The 26,609-nt window shown below is 35.5% G+C and overlaps 1 protein-coding gene across 1 annotated transcript in view; it reads right to left on the bottom strand.

The window, feature by feature from the left end:
- Window positions 1-838: 838 nt before the first annotated feature.
- Window positions 839-26,609, bottom strand: part of PPP1R3A (protein phosphatase 1 regulatory subunit 3A) — a 51,011-nt gene continuing 25,240 nt past the window's right edge. Inside the window, exons 2-4 of the mRNA XM_056118631.1 lie at window positions 8,845-8,903; window positions 8,630-8,754; window positions 839-6,699 (exon numbers count right to left, since the gene is read on the bottom strand). Of these exons, the coding sequence (XP_055974606.1) occupies window positions 4,342-6,699; window positions 8,630-8,754; window positions 8,845-8,903 (2,542 nt within the window). The 3' untranslated portion in view covers window positions 839-4,341. The remainder of the gene's footprint in view (window positions 6,700-8,629; window positions 8,755-8,844; window positions 8,904-26,609) is intronic.

Here is a 26,609-nt window from a genome sequence, read left to right as displayed (position 1 = left end):
ATATTATTCTATTAATTTTCATATTAGTCAGTTAATTATGTTATGTTATGCTTTTAATGTAAAATCTGTATATTATTTACCAGTAAATAGAGTGAAGAAAATATGTCTGCTCCTGTGAAGAAGTCATAAACGTAAAAAATTAAGTAAATTGATTGCTTATTCATTTAAAAAATCAGAACTGAAAGAACCCTGTTCAAAATTCATGGAGAGCATAGAAATGAAATATCAATACAACTGTATTGATATCTCAATTGAAGGCATTTTAATTTCACTTGCAATTATTGACTGAGGGTTCCTATCATAGGAGGGGAAAGGAGACCATTGTCTCTGACCCAACAAGCAGATAGCACACACAGGAAAATAAGTTAAAATTAAGTCAAGCCATACTTGCCAGTGTAGATTTGAAAAAATACACATTACAAGGGATCTGAAAATTAGGAGATCCTACTAACCAAAATAGTAGGATATTTCCAATGTTTGGGAGCTTGAATTGTTTTGAGAGAAGTGTATACAGAATCAGATAGGAAGACAAATCGATGTATGTCTTAAGTGTCTACTAGTGGAGCAGGACATGTAAGAAAAGTGAAAGGAGAAAAAGCATATGGTATATCTTAGGTATAAAGTGACTTCTTTGAGGAAAATTTGAGGCAAAGAGTAGTGGAAACTGATTTAGGTAAGGTGATTAGAAAGATGATATAATGCCAACCAGACCATAAGTGAATTAGGCAACAAGTGAATTAGGCAACAACCAAGACCATAAGTTAACTAGAAGTTTAAGTATGCAGTAGTGTCAGAACTTGGAACTAATTTAGTCAAATAAAAATGATTTTTTATTAAGTGCTGATTTACACATTTTCTTCTTTATTATGTTGAATATAAAAATGTGAATATATTTAAAATCACAAGCTTGCTTTCTCTTAAATTTTAACATAGTATATTATTATTGTTAAATTTCAACATAGTAAAATTTAACATAGTATATATTAACATATTGTATTGTTTCAGACTTGTAAACTGAAGGTCATATAAGTATATAACAAATGAATTACACAAAACTAAAATTTTTGCTTTTCTTCATAGAGGTGCACAGCTGAGACAGCAATGAACGGTGATAGTTTTTTCATATCTTGTTGCAAAATCAGTAATTCCTTTTCCTCAGTTCCATAGAAACTGTCTAAGACAAGAGTCACATACAATTGACCACCCTTTTTTTTCTCATGCACATCTATGACTCTGGGAAAACTTGAAAGAAAAGTCAGATAGCTAGCAGACGTCCTGGACCTAGAGGTTACTTCCTGCAGGGATCCTTACTAGTGCTTCTGCTAGAGTGTTTTGTTGACTAGTTTACTTTATTTATTCATATGCAAATTTCAGCATGATCACCAGGTATGGTGAGAAGAAATATTCACAGCTGAAAATATTAAAAATATAGAAAGTATATTAAGAAAGTTAATTCTCTTTAGGAAAAATAACTTTTATTTATTTCCCCAAATTTGGTTTAGATATTTTAAGTACTGCATTTAACCAGAAGACTGAAAAAAATGATAAATAAAAATTTTTTCTCTGACAAAATTGTACTATATATGGATGTGTTTGTGCACGCGCTTATGTGTTCTTTCAAATAATGTCTATCGCAATACCGGAGCTCAGGAGGGGACCACTGAAAAAGAAGCACTAAATATGCATTATTCCCATGTTTTGCATATTTAGTGCTGAATGTCATCTCATGTATGCTCCTGTTGTAAAATCTAGTGAGATAATGATGACGTATACAGATGTGATATTTTAAAATGTTTATTACCTACTTTTGCTCTATTTGACATTGTTATAGAATTTTGTTTCTGTTATTTGTAAGACCAGCAAGAAAAAAGATGATGGTTATTAAATCACATTTTTACCTAGAACAAGAACAGGTAATTGATGTATTTCTCTGCTTCCTCTAGGTCCACAAGTTTCTTTGGCTTTCAATCAATAGTCTAGGAATCACAGCAAAAGTATCTTGGCTTTTAATGATTACCTGAATCATGAAGATTTAAAGCTGAATCTTTATTAACCAGTGGCTGCCAGTTCTTCCTGAGACCTACTTTTCTTATTAAGCACAATGGTTTGACCTAAACATGTTGCAAAAACTCTCCTTCTTCACTTGGTATTAGTTTAATAAGTTCTTATAATTTTATTTAAATTCTTCTTATTTGGAAAGTCAGTTAAATCACCAATCATTTGCCCCATGCATGCAGAAAAATATACAGTTGGGTGTTTTAAATTCTTTGAAGTTTCTATTGTCATACTACAAATATGCATGAAGAGTTTTAGTCAGTTAATATTACCAACAGTCAAATAAAAAGATAAAAGTAGTTACATTCTTTTATGTATGAGGGGAATAATTATAGTTTGGGCACCTGTGTTCATAAAGCAATGTAGTATTCTTTACATTAATAAAGCAAAGCATATTGACTGAAACTCTTAAGGGTATAATACAAAAATAAAGCTACTAAGAACTGAAGAAATGTTAACCTTAACTCCATTGTAATTTAGACCTGCCAACAAAATTATCAGCATAGTAATTTTAGAGATAATATTCTAGGTACTGCTTATAGTATTCCGCTTTTACTTAACGTAAATGAGCTTTCTCAAACAATCAAATATTTGCCCTGAATTCTACTTCAGGATGTTTGTATTTGTTCAACTAAAAGTTAAAGTCAAGTATTCAATCTCAGTGGTACTTGAGACAAGCATGCAATTAGGAAATTTGGAAATAACTGTATACCTAATGAAAATTAAGGAAACAATTTACTATTACAAAAAGTCAGCCTAAACGTCCGTTCTTATTTTGTCTTTCAAAAATATTTATTTCCTAGAATGTGTGATTTGGTGAATGTACATTTCGTTCACTGAATTTCATTTACAGAGAAACAAACATTACTTTTTTCTCTGAAGATTAATGTTACATACAATATAAAAGAGGTTTCTTTGAAAAAAGAATCACCAGAATGACTTCCTTGAAACTATTCTGTATTTCTAATCAGGTAAAATGTATAAAAAATTTTCATGCTTCCTCAGGACTAGCTATATAGATTAGCAAAGAAAATGTTGTGCCATAGAACAGATCACACAGTATAATAGTTATTTAATCAAGAGTTGAAATAGTTAAAAGAAATTGCATAAGAAACTTTATATTATAATCCAATGTAACTAAAACAATTAGTTTTATGTTTTGACATTAGCCAAAGATAGTGTAATATTGGCAATATTGTATTTTCATTTTCTCTTCGTTTCATTTTTTTGTACACCTATTCACCTACTTAAAATTGTGAGCAATCTACTCACTACATAGCCAACCTAGTAATAATAATTAGCTGAAGATAATTTCAAGTTGCATAATGAGAAAAATTTTAAATTTTCTAAAGACAAAAAAATACTATCAAGTGGAATCGTTGATTTGGAAATTTTCTATCATCATTATCATTTAATGCTTTGTGCTTTCTTTATAGGTACAAATTCATTGTAAAGCAACGCTTGTGGAACTTTTCATTTAAATTTCCAACTGTGAATGCTAGTTGACATTGAATTTGCTCAGCTGTGTTATAGAGTCTGTCTTTATAAGGCAAAACATTTCTTAAAGACAGGTCACCACAAAAATTTTGTGTAACTAAGACATCATCTCCAAATTTCTTCAATCATTGTCATATTTCATTTATGAAGGTGCTTTTTTGGTAGTTATAAAGGCAGAAAAGCTGTGTTTACATATAAAGTCTTGTTCAAACTACATGGTTTTAAATTTAATTTTATGAATGTCAATTATAATGTGTTATTCTTTAAAATATTAAATTGATGTTGAAATATGTGATCTATCAAAATATGCTAATTTATACAGTGATGAATGAAAATTACATGGTCAATACTAAAAGATAATAAAAAGTCCTCTGCCATTGTCCATGTCTTATCTATTTCTATAAAGTCTATGGGGGAGAAATATTCTCAGGGGAAAAAATGAAGCTTTACTGCAAAAGAAATGAATGCAAGAAATGGCACTTTAAGTAGTGAAGAGATGTGAAGCATTGCAACTTCATAGCCTGCTAAGGAGCAACAGCTGTACCTAATTTCAACTTGACGTGCTTCAGATCTCATATTCATATAGGTATTTAATGATCCAAACATAATGGTTCTATATAGAATAATTACTTATATGAAGGAGCAAACTTCATACGCATTCCTTTTTAAATGATCCTTCAAGAGAAAAACTGCACTGGCTCTTTGAACAATGAATAGTCTCTCTCACCAGACCAAATGTTTGGGGCTAAATAGCTTATCTTTTATGAGACAATTGTAATAGTGCTGAGGTTACTTCTTTTTGACAGTCTCTTCTTGTCTCCCTCCTGCCCATGAGAGCCAGTACAATGAAAACAGGTAGAATGCCAATCCGATCATTAAGTCATAGTGGTAGATGGTTGCAAGAAAGATCAGAAACAAAAGAAAATATGATATTTTAGAGTGCATATATCGTGAAAGGAGTGATTTGCTGCTTTCAGCTTGACTTTCTTGGGCAAAGAGACTTGTAGACACAGAGCTCTCGGATTCCTTGTCACCTGAAGAGCACAGTGATTGTCCAGAGTTTATTAATCCCTCATTTTCATGGTATGCCTTCCCCATATTTTCAAAATCTCCACTGATCAAAATCTTTGACCCTGGAGATTGTTCCATATTGTAGTCTCCTTGTTGACAAATCTGGTCTTCACATTTATCCTTTCTATATCCTGCTGTCTCTATTTCTGAATTTTTGGACATATCTCCAGGTTTAGAATCAGGATAACATTTCTCAGCATGTTGCACTGCATTTGTTGGATTGTAATTATATTCTGACTTCATAGAAATAGATTGGAGACTCGTAGTACTAACAGTGTTCTCTCTTGCAAATGCCTGTTTATCAGACAATACTGACATTTTAGAGTGGGATTTGGAGATGTAAGAATCATTAGAAGAAGATCTATTATTATCTGGGTTAAAAGCAGAATGAATAACTGTATCTGTTTTCTTTGGTAATTCCTGGACCTGTTCATGACCTTTATTTTCTGGAAATGTGTTTTTGTCTGATGGCAACATTCTCAAATGAAAATCAAGTTGCGAGGCAGCTTTCTGATTGTCTGTGATGACCTGTAAGGATTCTTCCACAAATGTTTTATCTCCAATACTACATTTCTTCGTGTCATATATCTTCCCAGGAGGGCACCTGGATTTGGTTTCTTCTGTGCCTATTTCATCTACATGTACCTTACAAATACCTAAACATGATTCCTTTTTAAAATCATTGTCATAGATTACACCTTCTGTATCCCGTTGACAAAGAGTATAATGTGAATTATCATCTCTCCCTTCATGCGGATCAAACACTGTTCCCTCTACCTCCATGGGCCTGTCACTTTGTGCTGTCTCTTGAGGTAGCTTAGCAATTATTGCTTTTTCTCTAGCAGACATGCTTTCTAGAGTAGTTTCTGATGTTGTCTTAATTATATAAGCTGTACCTGCTTCTGCTTTCTCAGTAACACCACGATCAGCTAGAGAAGACAGTTCACAGATTGCTGTTTCTTGGCAGGTAAACAATTCTTCTGTAGGAGTAGCTTTCAAACTCCTTGTAGTATCTCTTTTTTCCCACGTGTCTTGACAATCTGCTAGTTCTTTGATCTGTTCGGTTCTACTTGTCTTACTCATTTTTGTTTGTCCCTGACTTTCTAGGACATTGCAACTATGCTTGTGCTGTGTTTTCTCTTTCTGGTCTTCAGGATGAACCCATGATTTTTCTTTTTCAATTTGGGACAGATCATCATTTCTCAAAACGTTCCCATTCTTTGGTGACCAAACTTGATCAGTTGTCGCTCCTAAAGTGGTGCCTTTAAAGCTCAAAAGATCACACTCTGGGCGTGTTAACACAGTTTCTTTCCAACTTAGATTTGTCTGTAGTGAAGAAAACATATCTTCTGTGATGGTGTGACCAGAAATTGTATCTTTTCTTGGCAGAGAAGCTAGGTCTTGGTTACTAGCACCAATCCTTTCCATACTTAGTTCAGAGTGACCAGTCATTCTATCTTGGTCTTGAAAACTTATATTTGATTTTTCATTAATGACTAAGTATGTTCTTTTTCCCTCCCCTTCCTCTTCCTCACTCTTGCTATAAACTTTCTCAGAAGAACCCTTTCCTGTTGAGTCTTTCAAGTGGGACTCCCCTCTTAAACATTCCCAGTCCTTTCCTTCTGTTGCCTTGGCCTCTCCTTCGTGCTTCTCATTAACATTATCTGCCACTGGTTGGTTTGAGGAAAGAAAATATCTTTGCATACTACCCTTCCCTTTGGCTAGATTAGCATTATCATCCAGCATGTCTCTGCCATTGGTATGTAGCCTTACATAGTCATCACCACTGGTATCATCATCCAACAACTGTTTGATTTCTTCCAAACTGGGAGTAATTTCCTCTGATGGTTGATGTGCGCACTCATTTTCTTTGTGGTAAAGACCTCTGTTTAGTGAGTTTTCAACTGATGAATTTGGAGACAATGGCCTTTTAAACAAGTCAATGCATATTTCCTCGCAGACTTTTTTCTTCTCTAGCTCCTCAGCTTTGTTTGGAAAATCGACTGAACCTGTTGAAAATGAATCCTTTGTATCTCTGGAAGCAGTTCTTCTGGTTCTTATTAAATGTTGATTTATCTTAAGAGACGAAAAGAAACAAACAAAAAAACGATCAAATTATTTTAAATATATGAAAATTAGAAAAGTTTCATTAACATGGTTAATAATTCTCTGATCGATTTTCTAGATTTATCACCGGTAGATTTCCTAGATTTATTTCATTTGTAACTTTTGCAAAAATTCTGGAACCTGGATGTTTTGGGGAAATCCTCGTAGGTTATGACTTAGGAATGAGATTAGTAAGAAAAGGGACCAAAATTAATCATTCTCCTTCCCAGTCTCCAAATATCACATTGTATTATTCAACTATTCTTGCTTGTCATTGCATTTTCTCCTCACTTAGGATATACACATTGATAGCTCCATGCTAATCAATTAGAGAGCCGCTCCTGGGTGCCCCTTGCTGCATTTACACTTGCTGTAGGTGCCCCTATTACAGTTTCTCTTATTAATATGTTTTCTGCAAAGCCTCTGCAAACTATTAATAGCAAAACGTCACTCAAAGAAAAGTGAGGGAGTTAATGTCTCTGCAAATTCTGTTTTAATGACCCTCTGCCAACTGGTACTCAAATGTATTTGAGCTCTTCAGTGATGCCAACTGTCAGGATTTAACAGTGAGATGCCTGTGTGTTTTTTTTCCTCCTCATAACTGACATTTGCATGATCTCAATAATTATATGCAAATCTTACGTTTTCCCCTTCTTCTCACATAAGGCTCATGTTACTTGTCAACTGCACAGCTGTCTTGTAAGCCAATGCCTGTGGGTTCCACAGATTTGGTTGTATTTCCATCTATTATAGAGCTTCATTGTTTTATGCATTAACGTCAGCATGGAGCAAATTAGCATCTAAATTACAGCTCCCTGTTCATTTATTGGACGTACAATCTCAGGAACTTCTAAATAAACTTTTATATTTGAGCCTGCTCATTGTAATGAGGTGCATTGGAGGAGTATGTGATTTTTCAGACTCTTTCATTATATTCTATGGTTTGAAGAAAAAAATGGCGATGTTAACTTTCAGCTGGTGAAAATCCTCACAATGGGTGACAACTTTGTAGTTTCTTAAAGTTGGAGCATAGTAAATTGCATACTTTAGTGGTGCAGTTTCTATATATCACTATAGAAAAGGTGGAATGTGTGGGAAAGAGATGAGCTCTATTTTTTTTTTCTGTTTCAGCACTGACACTTGAGGAGGCAAATGTCATTTTAATCTTAGATGATTATGAATACGTGTATCCTAAGAATATGAGCTCCAGCCACATACAGTAAAGGATAAATTGCATTATGTGACTCATTTACTCTTATTCCTTCCTTTGTAATAAAAATGCTATCCAAATCACCAGCCTCCGCCCAATTCCAAATAGATTGAATGTTCACCAAGTGTGAAATTCATGATAAAAAATTTAATACTAAATTGTACATTACTGAATTTGTTTCCTGTTCAAAAATCATGGCACAGGCTGTTTTATCCTTATTTGGTAGTTTAAAACTCCCCAATAACATAGAACTTTGAGATTTTTATAAAGATGTGAGTAATTTTTTTTAATGCTGCTTAGGGAAAAAAATCAAACTTGTATTGGAAGAACCCTAACAATCACCTAGTGCAGCCCTCTCATTTTATAGAGTTTATGTTAAGTATACACTTGTCACAAAGATTAGAAATGCATATCAGGATACAACCACTTCTTCTGTAATTCCTGCAAACTATTACTCAGAGCCTCTGGTAAAAAGATAAGAAATGAATGTCATTAATTTACCACTGCAGCGACCAGAAGGGAAGCACTGAAATCAAAGTGCCTTGTTGATCAAGCTACAGATCCAGAAACAGAATAGCTGTGCTTTCACATTTGTAAATTATATTAGTTGAAGCCATTTAAGGCATTGCAGCATCTCTGAAGCATAAATGGATTCATCTTCTCTAATACTGTTGCAACCAGAACACTTACCATCAACTCTAATTCTTTTTCATTGTGTTCATCATGTTCCCTGTTTACATCTTTTACATTTTGATTACTGGCTTCCAAGTCTTTCTTGTCTTCATGAGAACAAACAATTGCTGGAATAGAGGTATCTGAAAATTTAATATAATTGTAACTATGTGAGATTTCTGTAATTGTAGAGTTTAGGAAAACATAAATTTGGTTTAAAAATTAAATATTACCTGTAATATTTGAATTCTCAAACTTATTCTTATCTGATGTTACTGATGATTCTTCTTTGCTGTTAAAAGTAAAACAGAGCATTATTTTTTTATGATATTGCATCATCTCAATATTTTTATGCCGGAAGAAATTTAATGAAGTAAATCAAATAAATACCATATAACTCTCATTTTTTCTTGCATTACTTTATTTTAAAAAATTAATTTGATCACTCAAAATGATGTAATAGTAAACATTGTAGACTTTTTCAAAATTCACACTATTTCTTTTTTTAAACTTTTATTGATTTTTTTTATTTGGAATGTTTTATTTATTTATTTATTTATTTAATTTTTATTAGTGAGACACCATGAGGTACAGTTGTAGACTTACAAATTTTTGTGCTTGAGTTTCAATTATACAATGATCAAATATCCATCCCTCCACCAGTGCCCATTTTCCACCACCACAGATCCCAGTATCCCTCCCACCTCCCACCCCCCCATCACACCCTGCCTCTGTGGCAGGGCATTCCTTTTTGTTCTCTCTCTCCTATTGGGTGTTGTGGTTTGAAAAAGAAGCAATGGGTGACAATCATGTTTGGTCTATAGTCCACTTTCAGCATGTTTCTCCCACCCTGGGAGAATCCTCCAAAGACCCTTTATTTGGTGCTCCCTTCTCTATCTGAGCTCCCTTTTCCCCTAGCATGTGTGGCTGGCCTCCAAGCCATGGAGTAAAATTCCTGGTACTAATCTCAGCCATTCTTGGGTGTTAGTCTCCTATTTTGTTACTTTATGTTCCCCAGATGAATGCAATCTTTCTATGTCTATCCCTTTCTTTCTGAGTCATTTCGCTTAATATGATACTTTCCATGTAGTACCACTTGTATGTAAATTTCATGACTTCGTCTTTTCTAACAGCTACATAGTACTCCATTGTGTAAATGTACCAAAGTTTCTTTAACCAGTCATCTGCTCTCGGGCACTCAGGTTTCTTCCAGATTCTGCCTATTGTAAAGAGAAAATTCACACTTTCTAAGTGTGTTGGTAATATATATGTAACATATATAACATATTACATATATCATCTAACTTATATAAGTAAGTAAAGGCCCTCCCGTTGATCATCGATTTGCTCTAGCGGGCCTAGTAACGTCTCCATTGGAGACTTTGTTGTTACTGTGTCTGGCATATCGAATACGTCACAGGGAGCTTGCCAGGCTCTGCCGTGCGGGCGAGATACTCTCGGGAGCTTGCCGGGCTCTCTGAGAGGGGTGGAGGAATCGAACTCGGGTCGGCCATGTTGGCTGCGTGCAAGGCAAACGCCCTACCGCTGTGCTATCGCTCCAGCCCATAACTTATATAACCAAAGTAAAATCATATGTAAACTTAAATTGTTCCATCATTCAAGAATTTAATCTTTGTGAGAGAATATTTTTCTTTTGGTTTAAATGCAAAGTTTTATGAACTGACAATCTATTTTGTTATGGGTATTGGATTCTGAGGTTTAAATTATTTGTTTATAAGTGCCCCATTTTATGGAGATTCTTCTATTTATTTTGATAACATTAATGGTTTGTGTCTACAAATAAGGAGGAGTAGAAACAAACTTATTAAAAACTGAAAGTTAAATTTTTACTCAATTAAAAATTTTCATGTCTGATGTACAGGATAATTTTATAACTGAAGCTTCAATATCACCTTTATAATTATTCATGCTTTATCCCCTTTCTTATTATATGCTGTATACTGAAAAACACAGATTTTTAAAAAATATTTGGTAATATTTGTGAGATCATTAGAATTTAGTTTTGTTTTCAAAACTAAGTAGGGGAAATGCTATTGAAAATATTTTGTATATAGGTTTGTCACTGATAAACCTTTAAGGAATTATTGTTCTAGTATTCACAATTTTTATACTGTCTTATCTCTTATACTATCTTATATCCAGTGATTTGTCACAATGATTTTGTTACAATAAAATAAATCTAGAGACTTAGAAATGGCTGATAAACTTTATTGAGAAGCCTAGCCTTTGTTGCATAGGCAACTTTGATCAAAACCCAAGAAAGAATCATATTACAACAAATCACAAGAAATGCGCTAACTCTTCTACTTTGACTATATAGTAATAATAATAATAATACTAATAATAATAATAATAATAAAGGCCCTCCCGTTGTTCGTCGATTTGCTCAAGCGGGCCCAGTAACATCTCCATTGGAGACTTTGTTGTTACTGTGTTTGGCATATCGAATACTTCACAGGGAGCTTGCCAGGCTCTGCCGTGCGGGCAAGATACTCTCGGTAGCTTGCCAGGCTCTCCGAGAGGGGCGGAGGAATCGAACTCAGGTCAGCCATGTTGGCTGCGTGCAAGGCAAACGCCCTACCGCTGTGCTATCACTCCAGCCCTTTGACTATATAAGAAGGTTATTAATCATTTTATATATTTATAATGCTTCTAGCTTTACTAAAATTATTTTGCACTTTCCTGTGCACCCATAAATTAAAATGCTTCCACACAAATAGAATTTTATTAGAAAAATATAGTATTTGCATAATTAGTTCTTACTTAGTCTATCATTAATATTGTTTAATGAGGCCAATAAATGAATACAATTTTTTGTATATTTGAACTACAGATTTAGCAGAACTTTTTTTCTTAAGGAGCATAATGCCTGTGTGTTTGAAAAGAGTAAAACCATTGATGGGGCTGAGAGATAATAGTAGCTCGTGCACCAGACCCAGCTTAATTCCTGGGACCATGCAGTTTCCCAAGCATTGGTGGGTGCAGGCCTGGAGGTTCCAGTATCACAAGGATTGCCTGCATATCCCCAGCACTGCAAAGTCCAGAAGTATTGCATCTTTGAGCCTTGTGCTAAAGAGATAGCATGGGTCACAGGATCGCCAGTGGGACCTCTGAATCCCTTGAGCACTAGTTGGGAGGCCAGAATAAAAATTTTAAATTTAATAAAAACATATAAGCCATTGAACATTATTCTTTCTTCCTCTTTATTCAAATGACAATATTACTTTTTTTATTTGTAAGGAGGAAACAACTGCCATAGCCTATTAAAGTCTTCGTTTTTGTTTTTTGTTTTTGTTTTTTAACTTTATGGATTACACACAGGGCTCTCAACATTTACTCCTGGTCTGTGCTCTATGGTCACTCCTGGTCAGGGAGCAAGTAAGTATAGTGCACAGCATAGAATTGGGTTAGCTTGCAAGGCCTTAATCCTTATACTATCTGTTTGTGCTCTGCCCTAACAAAAATCATCCAAATTATTTCCCTAAGTTGTCTCACTAAAATTCTATTATTATTATTATTAATTTTAATGGCTGCATGAGAAAGAAGTAAAAAAATAAAACTGGCTTAGAGAGGAAGTGAGTTTGGCCACCTGGGAGTGCTTTGAACTAATTTCTGGCTCTCAACTCCTGGTCTGTGGACCTCATAAGGTGGTGCCAGGGGTTGAACCAAGGTAGACTACACACAAAGTAAATATACTGGTTCAGCAATTCACACACTATTTTCTGAATGCAAGGCTCTGTCCCAGTAGAAAACCAGTAGGACTGTACTACTGTACAAGAAGAGAGACATCCGTGACATTGGCAACTATCGCCCCATCTGCCTGTTGTCTGTCATCTACAAGCTGTTCACTTGAGTCATCCTGAATAGGATTGGCAGAACACTAGATGAAGGATAACCATGCAAGCAAGCCGGGTTCCAAAAAGGATTCAGCACAATTGATCATATCCACATGGTAACCAAGCTCATTAAGGTTTCTCGGAAGTTCAAGATGACGCTCTATCTAGCGTTCATTGATTTAAAGATGACCTTTGATTCTGTTGAGACTGAAGAAGTCATTGAAGCACTAGCCAAACAGGGCATTCAAACTCAGTACATCAGGATCCTCTGCGAGTTGTATTATGGATTCATCACCAGAATCTCACCGTTCTACAAAGAAGTGATCATCGATATAAAGAGAAGGGATCAGCATGGTGATACTATTTCACCGAAACTCTTCAGTGCCACCCTCGACAACATCATGCAACGACTGGAATAAGAAGGAATGGGAGTGAAGATAGATGGTGGGCAACTACACCACTTCCGCTTTGTTGATGACATCGTTCTAATAGCACCAAACATTAGCCAAGGGGCACAAATGCTGTTTGACTTCAACCATGAGTGTGGAAAGGTTGGACTGCAGCTGAATCTCATGAAGACAATGATCATGAGAAACGGACTCGTTCCTGACATTCCATTCGCTCTCAATGGAACGAACATCTCTGAATGCAGGATTTAAATGTGTACCTAGGTTGAGAACTCAATATGATGAATGACCTGGCACCTGAGTTGCACAGGAGTTAGAGAGCGACATGGAACACCTTCAAGAGTGTCGAAGAAATAGCTAAGAGGATGAAGAATCTCCCGCTCGGGGCACATCTCTTCGATTCCACCGTTCTTCCTCCATTGGAAGGAAGATGCTTATGCCTCAGAGACCTGGGCCCTAGGAAAACAGGATGAGAATGCTATTCAGGTCTCCCAAAGAGGAATCTAAAGAGCTATGTTTGGAGTATTACACTTCGCTCAAGTGAGAGAAGGAACCTGGAGTTCCGACCTCCGTCGACCATAGAGAATCAGTGACTCTGTCTTGTTTGCCAAGGCATCAAAAATCAGATGGGCTGGACATGTAATTCGATTTGGAGATGACTGCTGGACTGGAACCATTACCACTGGATTCCACAGGACGTCAAAAGATCGCGTGGCTGTTGACTTCTTTGTCAAGACCCTGAACAAATGGTTTGAGGCTCTTTGTGTTCCTGGAGAGAGAAGACGCCATTGGTCTACACTAGCACGCAACAGGGACAAATGGAGATGTTACTGGTTCCCACTCAAGCAAATTGATGAGTAAGGGGATGTCAAGTGATCAAGTGATCAAGTGATTGAGAAATATTAAAGAACTAGTAAAATTAATGCATATACCATGTTCATGGATAGGAAAGAGATAGGCACCCTTAGGTGGTACTAATGAAGTAGTACTGAAGTATGAAACACTAATATGGAAAGTGTTCTAGTCAATGGTTCCTTTCCTCAATAAAAATAAATAGAAATAAGTCGACATTCTTCTAAAATATTTTGAGCAGTCGTTAGAGAAACTGTATTAATGAATAGGAGATAAAAAAAAATAAGTTGTTGGTAGTCTTACCTTCAATAAAGTTATAATGGAATGGTGGATATAAACCTATTATCAGGAAATTGTTTAAGTTTTTATAATAGATATTAAAATAAATAATTATTATTTGATATCACTTTATTAAACATGATGGAAATGACCTGGAGGCATAGTGTAGAGGGTTCTTGCCTTGCATGTGGCTGATGTAGGTTCAGCCACAGAGCACCTCCAAGAGTGATTTCTGGGAGCAAAGTCAGGACTCAGGACTGAATACTGAAGGTGTGGCCCCAAAACAAATAAAAAAAAAAAGGAAGGCACTTTGGGCTGAATTGAGGAGTTTTCACTAAGGAAGCTATACTACAAGGTTTTATTTAGGAAATACTAGGAGTTTTCCAATTAAAGTAGAAGGTAAGGTCATTCAGGTAGAGGAAATAAGTTTCAAGGATTTAAGGGTAAGTAACAAAACTGATCAGAAATGTCTCAGAGTGCTGGAGCATATGCTCTCCATGGAAGAGCCCCGGGCAGCATCCTAACACCACATGCTCCCCTTGAAGTAGTCCTCAAGCACTGCCAGTATCACTGTATTATTGTCATCCCATTGTTCGTTGATTTACTTAAGTGGGCACCAGCAACATCTCCATTCCTCCCCGCCCTGAGATTTTAGCAGCCTCTCCTTACTCATCTTTCCAATGATTGGAGGCTCTTTCAGGGCAGGGGAATGAGACCTCTTATCATCACTGTTTTTGGCATATCGAATACACCACAAGGAGGTTGGCAGGCTCTGCCCGTGTGGGAGGGATATTCTCGGTAACTTGCTGGACTCTCCGAAAGGTGTGTATATAGATATGTGATATATATAGGATATTTATATACATATATATTTACATGTATATTTATCTCTATGATTTGTTTCCTACTGTCTGAACTCCATCAAATATGGTGTGGTAATTATGGAAAATGGATAGGAAGTGTCTTAAAGTGTGTCCGGAAAGTGGCCTGGAGTGTGGCACGGTTTGGTAGTGGAGGTCAGCTGCTAGGGCTGGGTGCCTTGGGGCGGGGAAGGCTCTCACCCATCCCGAGTGAAAACAGCCTAGCTCCCAAGTGAAAACAGCCTGTCATGGAGTCCGGCCAGTAGCACTGCCAGTATTCCCCCAAAAATAAAGAGATAGAGAAGAAAAAAAGAAAATTAAAAAATAGAGGAAAAGAGAAAAGAGAAAACATAGTTTAAAAAAAGAGAAAAGAAAAAGAAAGCATAAATAACCAGGAGCAAGAACAATGAGATGTTCAGGTGATTTAGATTAGGCTTTGGAAAAGAGAACATCAAAGAACAGAAATAAATTTGAATCCAGATTAGAGGGCTTAGATTGGTAGGCAAAATCAGTCTGAATTCTTTATGCACTTTTAACCAGTATGGAGGGTGGTCCATTAGACACAAGAGAGACATTGTCAGATTTACATTCAATCTCAGGATCAATCACAGAAAGAACACTTTGGAAACTTCCAGGAGAGCTGAGATTCAAAGACCCACAGTGGAACAAGAAGAGCTATGAAACTCTGACCACTGGGCACAAAAAATAATGAGAGTAAAAGATATTGGCAATGATTCAAGTATGAATTACAGATTTGTGTGTCACATCCATATTATTTATTGATTAATTCCTGGTACAAAGTGTTTAAAATGTCTTTCTTTGAAATCTTTGAAATTTGCTGCACTCATGAGATTTAGCAATGCTATATTGCCTCTTACAAGACAAAGAGCAAAGAAGTTAAGACTGCAACTTCTGCAATGTAGTCAGTAAGTCTTGAATTACTATATAGACTGGTTTCTGATTCACCTTTTGCTGGGCCATGTATCTCAGGTGCCTATGTAGACATCACTTTCAGTCTTTCTCCATATCCTGTCACATTATTGGACACTCATTCAGCAAGTTTACGGATCATGCACATGTTTCTGGTTTATATTCCAGTCTTTCTGTGGAGAAAAATCAAAACCTTTCCCCATTCATATTTGTATTACTTGGATTAATACTATTCTAAAACGCCTCCCCATTCATACTTTGTTTACTTGGATTAATAATATTCCTAAGTATTTCTTAGCACATCTATGAGTAATAACCAATGTACTTTGTTCTATTTGAGTATTCCAAATGGAAGAATTACCAAAGAACTAGAAAAACAAACTACAAATGACCTTTAAGCTTCCAGTTGTTCAAGAAACTTGATACATCACTTCTCTCTTCTAGCAAGAACACCATAGCTCTTGAACATGACAGCAGTTCCAAAGAAATCCAAGCCCTATTTCTGTAAATTCTAAATTAAGAGACATGTGCATAGTATAAGGGAGAGGACTGGAGAATGACGATGCGAAGAAGTTCATAGGAATGACATAGGAGGCCAGATTTGCAGACCCTCAGATGACAATGTATGTTAGAGAACTAAGCCCTTTGTATTCAGAGAAGTAATACAGCCTCTTTGGTAAATGATAAACAGTTGAGAGAACCATTTCTCCTCTTTAGTTCAGACTTCTGACCCTGAATATAGTTCTCATTCGATTCATTAGTTTTATGAGTTTGTAGATACTTTTCAATTATTTAGAGAGCAGTTATGACTTAAGTGAACAAAATAATAATGTAGAGATTTCTCTTTTGAGAATTTAAAAGCCAGGAAACTTCACCACTTGAGATGGAGAATTCAAAAGGAGAATAAAAAGGAAAACCAGATCAATTGAAAGACAATCTTTGGCAGATAAAAAGTAATGCTTTTTTTTTATATGTTTTGTTTTGTGGGGCTACACCTCGCAATGCTCAGCACTCACTCCTGGTTTGTGCTTAGGCATTATTCCTGGTTCTATACTCAGAGATCACTCCTTGCAGTGCTTAGGGAGCCATATGAGGTGTCTGGGATAAACCAGTGTCAACCATGTGCAAGGCAAGAAACTTAACTTCTGTACTATCACTTTGTCCCTCCAAATTAGTTTATTGAATTAAGAATGCCCTGAATTTTTCCTTTTCTTTAGTCTCTCACAATCTAATTGCAGAAAGACTTCCTAGCATGCACAATCTTTAGAATTTGAGATAGTGGGTAAGAGAGATAGTATAAGAAGTAAGGTTCTTGCCTGCCTGTGACAGACCTGGTTCAGTCCTCAGCAGCACAAAAGGGGAAAATCTGCAGATGCCACTCGTGAGCAGAGTCAGGAATAGACTCTGAACACTACTTGATGTGTACCAAAAATTCGTCCCACCTCCAATTAAATAAAATATCAAAAAGTTTTAATAATAAAAATACAGGATAAATTTTTAGGTAAATTTTTCTCCTCTTCGGAGAAATGGAACTTAGAATTGAAATTTTACATGATGGCCTCAAGTAGGTATTAAATGTCCTAATTTGTAAAGGGAATGGTTTCCAAATGATTACTAGATATATATATATATATATATATATATATATATTTAGTTGTAATTTTAAGTATAGAACAATCTAATTTGTTCATTGATCATTTGACAGACATTTGAGTGTCCGCAAGTTTTCAAATATTATACAAGATTGTAAGTATTAAATATGCAGATTCCTCTCTTTTAAAGGGTTTATATGTTAGTGGGAAAAAAGACAATTAAATAATGACATAAACCCGTAGTGTAGTAAATGTGTGATCAGAAAAGTAGAGAGTGGGTCAGGAAAGAATTCCAGAAGAACCTGACCTCTAAGTTGACATCAAAACAATGAGTAGTATTATTAGAGAAGAGCAAGTAACAACTCAAACCGTAAGGAATCATGTGCAAATGCCAAATCAGTCCAACACAATGATTCTAAATATGTCAAACATTGAAAGTATGATTCAGGAAAATGAAAGATGAAAAATCTGGGCACTGACTGTAATCAATCAGCTTCAGGAACACAAACTTAAATCCTAACAGTAACTTCTAAAAATGTGAAGTAAATCACATCTCCATGAGAAATGACCTGGTAGTAATAGCAAATATGTCAGGGAACTAAACACTAAAACTATCAAATTAGTACGTTATGAGCAAGGAGTGGGAATCTGTATTCCTTGCTAAAATTTGAGGTTCCTAGATATACTAATAATTGGAGAAAGTTTGTTATAACTTCATGTATAAAAAGGAGCTACCGGATGCGGCCAGAGACATACTAGACTGGACAAGATGCTTACATTACATTCCACTGAACCCAGTTCAATACCTAAGCACCATATAGTGTCCACAAGAATCACCAGGATGGATCTCTGAGAACACAGCAAAATGGAAGCCCTAAACAGAGCTGGCTCAAAACAGAAAGGGACTTCAGGCATTTTTGAGACACAAGGAGAATAGTTCAGTAATTTCTTCTTTATGCCTTAGATTTTCAGCAAGTCGCATCCATCTATGCAAGTACAACTGTAATTCTAGACATAGAAGAACAAAATTGCTTATGAATCTCATGGATTCCCAGAAAAAAATGAACTGTAAAAACTAGTAAATTTGTCTTATAAAATTGGGTAAAAGGTTAAAATTGTAAAACAGGTAGTGTAGGAATTGAGATACTTGTAACTTAATTAACAAAAAATGTTAATTTGTTTTGCTATATTAACTATTCATTCTGAAATTGAGTCCTAGAGGTTCCCTAATTCTGAATCTTAAAACTCTGATGCTTGATTTGCATGTGCCAACCCGGATTCAATTCCTTGCATCCATTTTGTCACATGATCAGAACCAGGAGCAATTCCTGTGTGCAGAGCCAGGAGTAACCCTTGGCACTTCTGGTGTAGACCCCCCCTCGCTGTACCCACCACAAAAAACCTTACACAAATGTTTTCTCTAGCGTGCGCTGGAGCAAATCGACGAGTAATGGGATGTCAAGTGATCAAGTGACCAAGTGATTTCTGCCATATTGTTTAAATGGATTTTATAATATGATTTAATAGAAGTATGAAATCCTTATAGATATGAGTTCCTGTCTATTTGTAGAATTTGTAAAGAGTGAAAACAATTAAATGTGATGTGGTCAATTTCATTGTGGAACCATCTACTGGGAGACTCCCATGTCCAACATTTAGATTCGGCCTTCTGGAATTGTGAGTTACCATGGATGTTCTTGGTCGACATGATGAACTCAGACAGTCTCTCACCCTCTTTGTTCTATTCTAGGCCATGGGTTCCGATGTGGAGTTATTTGGCTTATCTTCTCGGTCCTATCTTGGCATTAAAATCACCAATAATGATCTTGTAGAAGGTGTGGTCTTCTTTATAGAACTGTTCCAGCTCCATGTAAAACTTCTCAATTTCTCCTTCATCACAATTGGATGTTGCTGCGTAGACAACGAAGATAGAAACTGCCAGCAGTAAGCCACATCTATTCAAGTGTAATCGTTCAATTTGGGTTGTTAGGCAATTGAATGAATCAATGTTTATGGCCAAGTTCATGTTGACAAGGACACCGACACCTCAGATGCCTCTTTTGTCACATATTCCAAGGAACAGTTCTCCAGTTTCAAAAACGGTGTGATGTGATTGATGCCTTCTCATCTCAGTCAGACCAATGATGTCATACTTGATCTTTCGCACTTGCACCATCAGGGCCTTGATGGATGCATCGGATGCCAGCGTACGTGCATTGAAAGTACAGACAGTCATTTTTGTCCTTTTTCGTTTTGGCAGCCTAGTTCAGCCCTGAGATTTTATCAACCTCTTCTTCCACATCCTTAACACTGCTGTATTGGTGCTCTTTCAGGGTCAGGGGAATGAGACTCATTGTATTTACTGATTTGGGCATATCGAATACACCACGGATAGCCTGCCAGGCTCTGCTGTGTGGGTTGGACACTCAGTAGCTAGCCAGGCTCTACGAGAGGAATAGTGGCTTTTAGGGCGGCTTCTAATCATCCTTGCCTGTGTTCCCATGGTTCAGACCATATTTGAACCCCACCAAATATGGTTCAGTAATCTTGTATTAAGTGTTTTTTGATGTGTCGTGAGTCCAGAAAGCATGCTGGAGTGTGGCATGGCTGGGTAATGGAGGTGGTGGAAGTCGGCCGGGCTACTGGGAGCAGGCAGAGAATCTCTGTTCCTGGGTTCTTTGAGCCTGGAGCCCAAGGTCACAGAGTTATGCTTCACTGGTTCTGTGGGGCTTCGCTCAGAGAGATCTTCTGCCTACTCCCCGAAGCCCAGCAGACCTCCACTACCTCCTCTACCTCCACGTGACATAAATCACACAAACCAAATAATAACCACTAGATGCATTTGATGGACACTAGCTCAGTAATTTTTCTATACAATGTGATTAAGTTGTAAAGAAGGATAGAAGACTTGTATGAGCCTCTCGGACTTGTTATTTATTACTAAAACCATTTACTAGCAAGGTGGTCATAATAAGATATCACAAATCACAAATCAAAAATCACAAATCATCCTGTTATTCGTTGATTGCCTCGAGCAGGCCCCAGTAACGTCTCCTTCATCCTAGCCCTGAGATTATATTCAAGGCTCTTTAGGAGAATGAGACCCATCATTGTTACTGGTATTTGGCATATTGGATACAACACGGGGAGTTTGCCAGACCCTGCATGTGTGGGCAGGCTACATTCAATAATAAGATATGAAACTTCTTTATCTCCTCCCCAAAATATCACCTACTGTGTTTACACTTATTTAGTATGTGTGGAAGTGATTAAGAAACTTAGTATTACTATTTGTGCCATTGTTAATATTAGTAAAACTTGGCAACTGCCACAATGATCATTAGTTCTACACTATAATATTATACATTTCTTACACTTCTTTCTTACCTAAAACTATCATATATTTGAATGTATTGTCAGGGGACCATTACCTGAAGAATATGTAAGATGATATGTAAAATTAAACATTTGTTTCCCCCATATGCTGAGTATCTGGCTCAGTGGCAAGTTGTTTGGGGGCTCCAATCTCAGTGGTGCTTACAGCTTATTCTTGACTCTGCACTCAGGCATCAATCCTAGTAGGCTAAGAAAATATATGGTTGCCTGGGATCAAACCCAGGTCAGCTGCATGTAAGGCAAGCACCTTATCTGCTACACTATCTCTCCAGCCCTAATGTGCATATTTCACATGCAGGAAGAGAGTTGAGTTTATAATTAACCTTTAGATATATAGAGACTTAAAGGAGAGAAATGCAGTAACTGGGTCAAGAAAGTCTCCTGAACAAATGCTGTTGGGAAAACTCATTAGTTATATGCCAAAAAAGAAAAAGCACCTCTGTTTCATAGCATGCAAAAAAGCTGAACTCAAAATTCATGAAAGAACACACTATTGGACCCAAATCCATAAAATATGTAGCACTGTAGCACTGTCCTCCCATTGTTCATCGATTTGTTTGAACGGGCCCAGTAATATCTCCATTGTGAGACTTGTTACTGTGTTTGGCATATCAAATACGCCATGGGTTGCTTGCCAGGCTTTGCTGTGCGGGCAAGATACTCTCGGTAGCTTGCCGAGCTCTCCAAGAGGGGCAGAGGAATCGAACCCGGGTTGTCCGCATGCAAGGCAAATGCCCTACCGCTGTGCTATAGCTCTAGCCCCCAAAAATATATCTTTACAAAATAATATTTTGTGATGCCAAAGAGTGAAATTGCTGGGTTATAAGGAAGTTCTATTCTTAATTTTCTGAGAACTTTCCATAGTATTCTCACCCACAGTGAATGAAATTTCCTTTTTGCTGAAAAATACACTGAGATAATTAAAAAAAACTTTATACGATACTGAACTCAAAGGAGTCATCTATGATTTGACACATTAGCAAAATGTAGCACTGTAGCACTGTCCTCCTGTTGTTCATCGATTTATTCGAGCAGGCCCAGTAACATCTCCACTGTGAGACTTGTTGTTACTGTGTTTGGCATGTTGAATACGTCACAGGTAACTTGCCAGGCTTTGCTGTGTGGGTGAGATACTCTCCGTAGCTTGCCAGGCTCTCCAAGAGGGGCGGAGGAATCGAACCTGGGTAGGCTGCATGCTAGGCAAACACCTTACTGGCTGTGCTATAGCTCTAGCCCAAGCAATAATGTAACTTTATAAATATATATGTGCATATTACATGTGTGTATTCATGAATGAAATGGAGAGCATCATGCTAAATGAAATAAGCCGGAAGGAAAATATCAAAATATACATGACCTCTCTCATGTGGAGTTTAAGGAAATACAACTAGGAAATAGACACAATTCTCAATGAAAACAAACTTCGAGATATCAGCTAACAGACCTGAGGAAAACAATGGGTGGGTTGGGAGGAAGGAAGATGATAGGTGTGATTTAGTAGCAATACAAGCCTAGAACATAAATATTAATATTGCTATAAAGATATTTTATTTTAAAAATACTAAAAGTTTCCTCTCCAAGTAGAACAATCAATGAGAATGCAAATTTACACTTTATGATATTACTCAATTGATTTATTTGGTGCTAGAATTTAAGAACTATGTTAATATTATTGCATTTTCAGGGAGCATGATACATAGCTTTTGAAACTAAGGTTTAATTTTGAAATTATAGCATGTAGTAATCTAGAATTTTCTTTTGGTTCTTTAGTATGCTTAAAATCCATACGTCTCTTCAATATGAAAGGAACTTCTCAGAGACTTGTTCCACATAATCTAATATGATGTCTGATATGATGGAATACCCAAACTCTGGATAAATGTCAGAATTAGGTTATAGGCAGCAAATATAACTCTATTCCAAGAGAAATTGAATGGTTGGCATCAAAATGGGTGGTTGTTTTCAAAGTGAGTTGTGAATATTATATATTTGTATTTTAACACTTTTCTTACATGTGCTCAACACTGCTGGAAGACAATCAAACTTGGAATGCTTGGGCATCACCCTCTAATTTATAATAACCAACTTTATGATAAATAAATATTAAATTGCACATGAGGTTTGACCCTGTTTTCTGTTGAAACTTCTGACTTCATTTATTACCTCACTCTTTTTTTCCCTAATAATGGAAAGGGAAATAATTAAAGGTAGAGTTATGAAATTAGAAATGATAAGTTGCTAATTTAAGATATTTTGAAACACACACTTAGAACAGTATGTTAGTATTGGCACTCGTAATTTGAATCAGAGATACACTGAAAATGTTTGATTATGGTAAATAATATCAAATTGTATACTATCTGTTTTCATAATTTGGGGGCATATTTCCCTTAAAATTAGCCTATTGTTTTCTAAGATTTTAATGCCTAATGAATTGGAGGAAGTAAGCAATTCAAAACTGGTACTTAATGAAAGCTTAATTTATAATACACTGATGGACTAATAAAGCTTATTATCCATTTGTTGGATGTTAGAATACCAGAAGCCTTCTCTTGATCAGGAATAAAACTGAAAATAAGAAGAAAGATATTTGACCAAAATATATTAGAGAGAGACCTTGTGATCAGCGATATCTAAGGAAAAAATTGAAGAGATAATATGCTACATATTCTTGATTTAAAAAACGCTTTAAATTCAGGCCCTTGATGAGAATGCCGTAAAGAAAATCTAAATTGATATAGTTATGATCATTAACAGGAATTAAAATAAGGTAAAAAATAACCTCAAGAAAATAATGTCAAACATTTGAAATAACTGTATATTCCCTACACACTCTGAATCTATGAGCTAATACCTATCATGGCGAGATACATGGTTTGTCTGTAAGATCACATGTTTGATCTTCGAAATGAAAGCTCTGAATTAAATTAGGGATAACAATCACTGCTGATAGAGCAGGGAATTAGCCCAAGAACACTCTGAGGTAAGTCACCTTCCTCTATATAGTCAGGCAGTTACTACCTATAAACCCCTTTAGTAGGCTTATATTTATGAACTATTTTCTTCTCATTTTTGATATTAATTTGCACTCAGTTATTCTATTAAATAATCCTGGTTTAGAGTTCTATATTTATATACATAGTATGATTAACTTAACGAATTGAAAGATACAATTGCAATTTTTTTCTTTTTAAAGGAATGTAATTCCTAGTAGAATCAACAGAAATAACAGTTTACTTAAAATTCTGTTCAAAGATAAATTATAAATTAAGTCTTATAGTCAACATTATCATTTCAAATTGGTAGAAATCCTACCTGCAGAGTTTGTAAGCTAGTTTGATATTATTTGCAGTATAAATTACAAAATGATTTATTCCATGGTACTCTACGCAAAAAATTTTCAAGTGGTGGAACACTATCTATATCTATAACTGATTAGGAAAAACAAATGTATTAGGTACAAATATATTACACGACCTAATTTATTACTTTTAGACATAGTCATAACCCCATTGCAAACCATAGGCCCCTTGAGTAAACTCTAGTTCACTGTTCAATCATTCAATAAACTAAGAACATACCACAACATTAGTGACCAGATGGTCTTATTGAGTTATTTTTCTGTTTTTCCATAAAGCTCAATTACTACATTCCTAAAAATTTTCTTTTTATATTAGAACACTATCCAATTGCCTTAGTGCTTGATCCTGAAAATGAACTGAAAGAGATGGATGGCACCATGCCTTTCTAATTAGAAAAAAATGCAGTAGAAGAAAGAAAAAACTGAAAAACAGAACTGTGTGGAAGAATTCTTTGGTAAGTTTCTCTTCTAAAAGTTCTTTTCATTTCCTAATCCTTTGTTTCATATTTATGAATTACAAATCTAATCAGCTCTGTCATGTCAAAATTAAAGATTAATTTTGTTTTCCTGATATCCCACAGGAATCAAGGAATAAAAGACATTTTAGGTTTGAGCCCATGATTAAATTTAAGTACCCTGTTAAAGTTTTTAAAAACAATTATTTCATTAAGAATATCTAATGTACAACCAGACAATAAATAATGAACAAATAGTATATAAATATATAGTATATGAAAATCCAGGTGTGAACTAAAAGACAGTAGATTGTTTTGTGTAAAAAAATGTAATTACAAACAGATACATGAATTCTGAATAAATGTAGTAGGTAAACCAAATAAAGGTAATCTCTAACACAACTTGACACTTACTAAAGAGATATAAAGATGTTTTAAATGATGGACCCTGGAAAAATAGAGACTTTAAATTATAATAATATAAGAAAAATGATTAATATATTAACCTATAGTTCTTATTTTTATTGAGCTTTTGAGGTGATAATGTTACCCACAGAAAGATCTAGGTGATAATATTCTGGTAGATTGTTCATCTGATTCTGAGTTTTCTTTCTCTATAAATCCCTTACAAAATGACTCTTAATAGCTTTACATGTTTCCATATTTCAAAAATTTCAAATTATGAAGATTATTTTGATCATTGTCTATATCTGTTTTTGTCAGAGTAATTCCAGACATTTCTTCACAGTAGTATTTATTTATTTCTTTGAGGTTGTGTAAAGAAATTATTACATGTCATGATAGCCATTTAATTAAACTTTAAAAAACTCCCATCTAATGTCTTTTCTAGAGTACACATGCAAATATCACTTAAGGGTTTTAGTTCCTCGACCTTAGCTTTGACATTTTTAAGCTCTCCCGCATTTGTATTTTTACATAAGAACACTAATTTGTTTTGAAAACTGTTTTAGGAAATGATCATTTAAAGTGTAAATTGATATCCTCAGTATATTCTTGGGAAGGTCAGGAGGAGGAGCTGCCACAAAGGGTCCTGGGAGTCCAGGTTTTGAATCACATCACTGATTTCAGAAGCAACCCGTCTAAAAAGAGATTTGTTACCAAGCTTGGGGTAAAGGTAGGAGACCACAGTTATCAAACTGCAGCCTAAACATCTGTACACTCTATTCTTCAAGAGATTAACAGTTACAAGTAGTTGATCACTTGTTATTTTTTTATGGGGAACAAAGTTTCAAACCTTAACTTTTTCTCAAGCTTTTATCCCAGTTCTCTCTCTTGACGTAGTAAATCCAGTGAATTCACAATTAAAATATTTCACTCAGTAAAAATAGCAGAACAATTTGTCAGTGCTTCTTATAGGATGCTATAGCTTTGATGTTTATTAAAAATATCATATATCTAAGATCAATAATTGGAACAACAAAAATAAAAGCATGCCAAGGCAAATTAGAAATGGTGAAAATGGGCCTGGGTGATAGTACATTGGCATTTGTCTTGTATTGGCCTACCTGGATTTGATCCCCCACAACCCATCTGATCCCCTGAGCCCTGCCAAGAGTCATCTCTGAGCACAGAGCCAGGAGTAACCTCTGAGCACAGCCAGGTGTAGCCAAAAAAAAAAAAAAAGGAAAAGAAAAAGGAGAAAAGTGCCTAAAACTTCCTGTGACTCTTTTTAATTAAGTGATGAATTTAAAAGTCATGAAGCTCTTAGTTTAGATTCTGGAATCGTTTATTGATATTTAATTAATATATGTTTAGTATTTCCTCTATATTTCAATTTTTATAGTATCAAGCACTGCTTTTTGTTTTAATAACTGTTTATTAACCTCTGTGATCTGAAGAAATCTGTTGGAATTAATTTGTTTTCAAGCAATTCAATTTCACAAACATATTTTCAAACTAACTATTCTACTTATGCTAATCACAGAATAAATTGATATACCAGACAAAAGAAAAATATGGTAAATTGGATTGGCTGGTTTGTGTTAAAA

The sequence above is a fragment of the Sorex fumeus genome, unplaced genomic scaffold (assembly GCF_029834395.1).
Source record: "Sorex fumeus unplaced genomic scaffold, SorFum_2.1 ptg000037l, whole genome shotgun sequence".
NCBI lineage: Eukaryota > Metazoa > Chordata > Mammalia > Eulipotyphla > Soricidae > Sorex > Sorex fumeus.
This window is presented reverse-complemented; position numbering and strand designations above follow the sequence as displayed.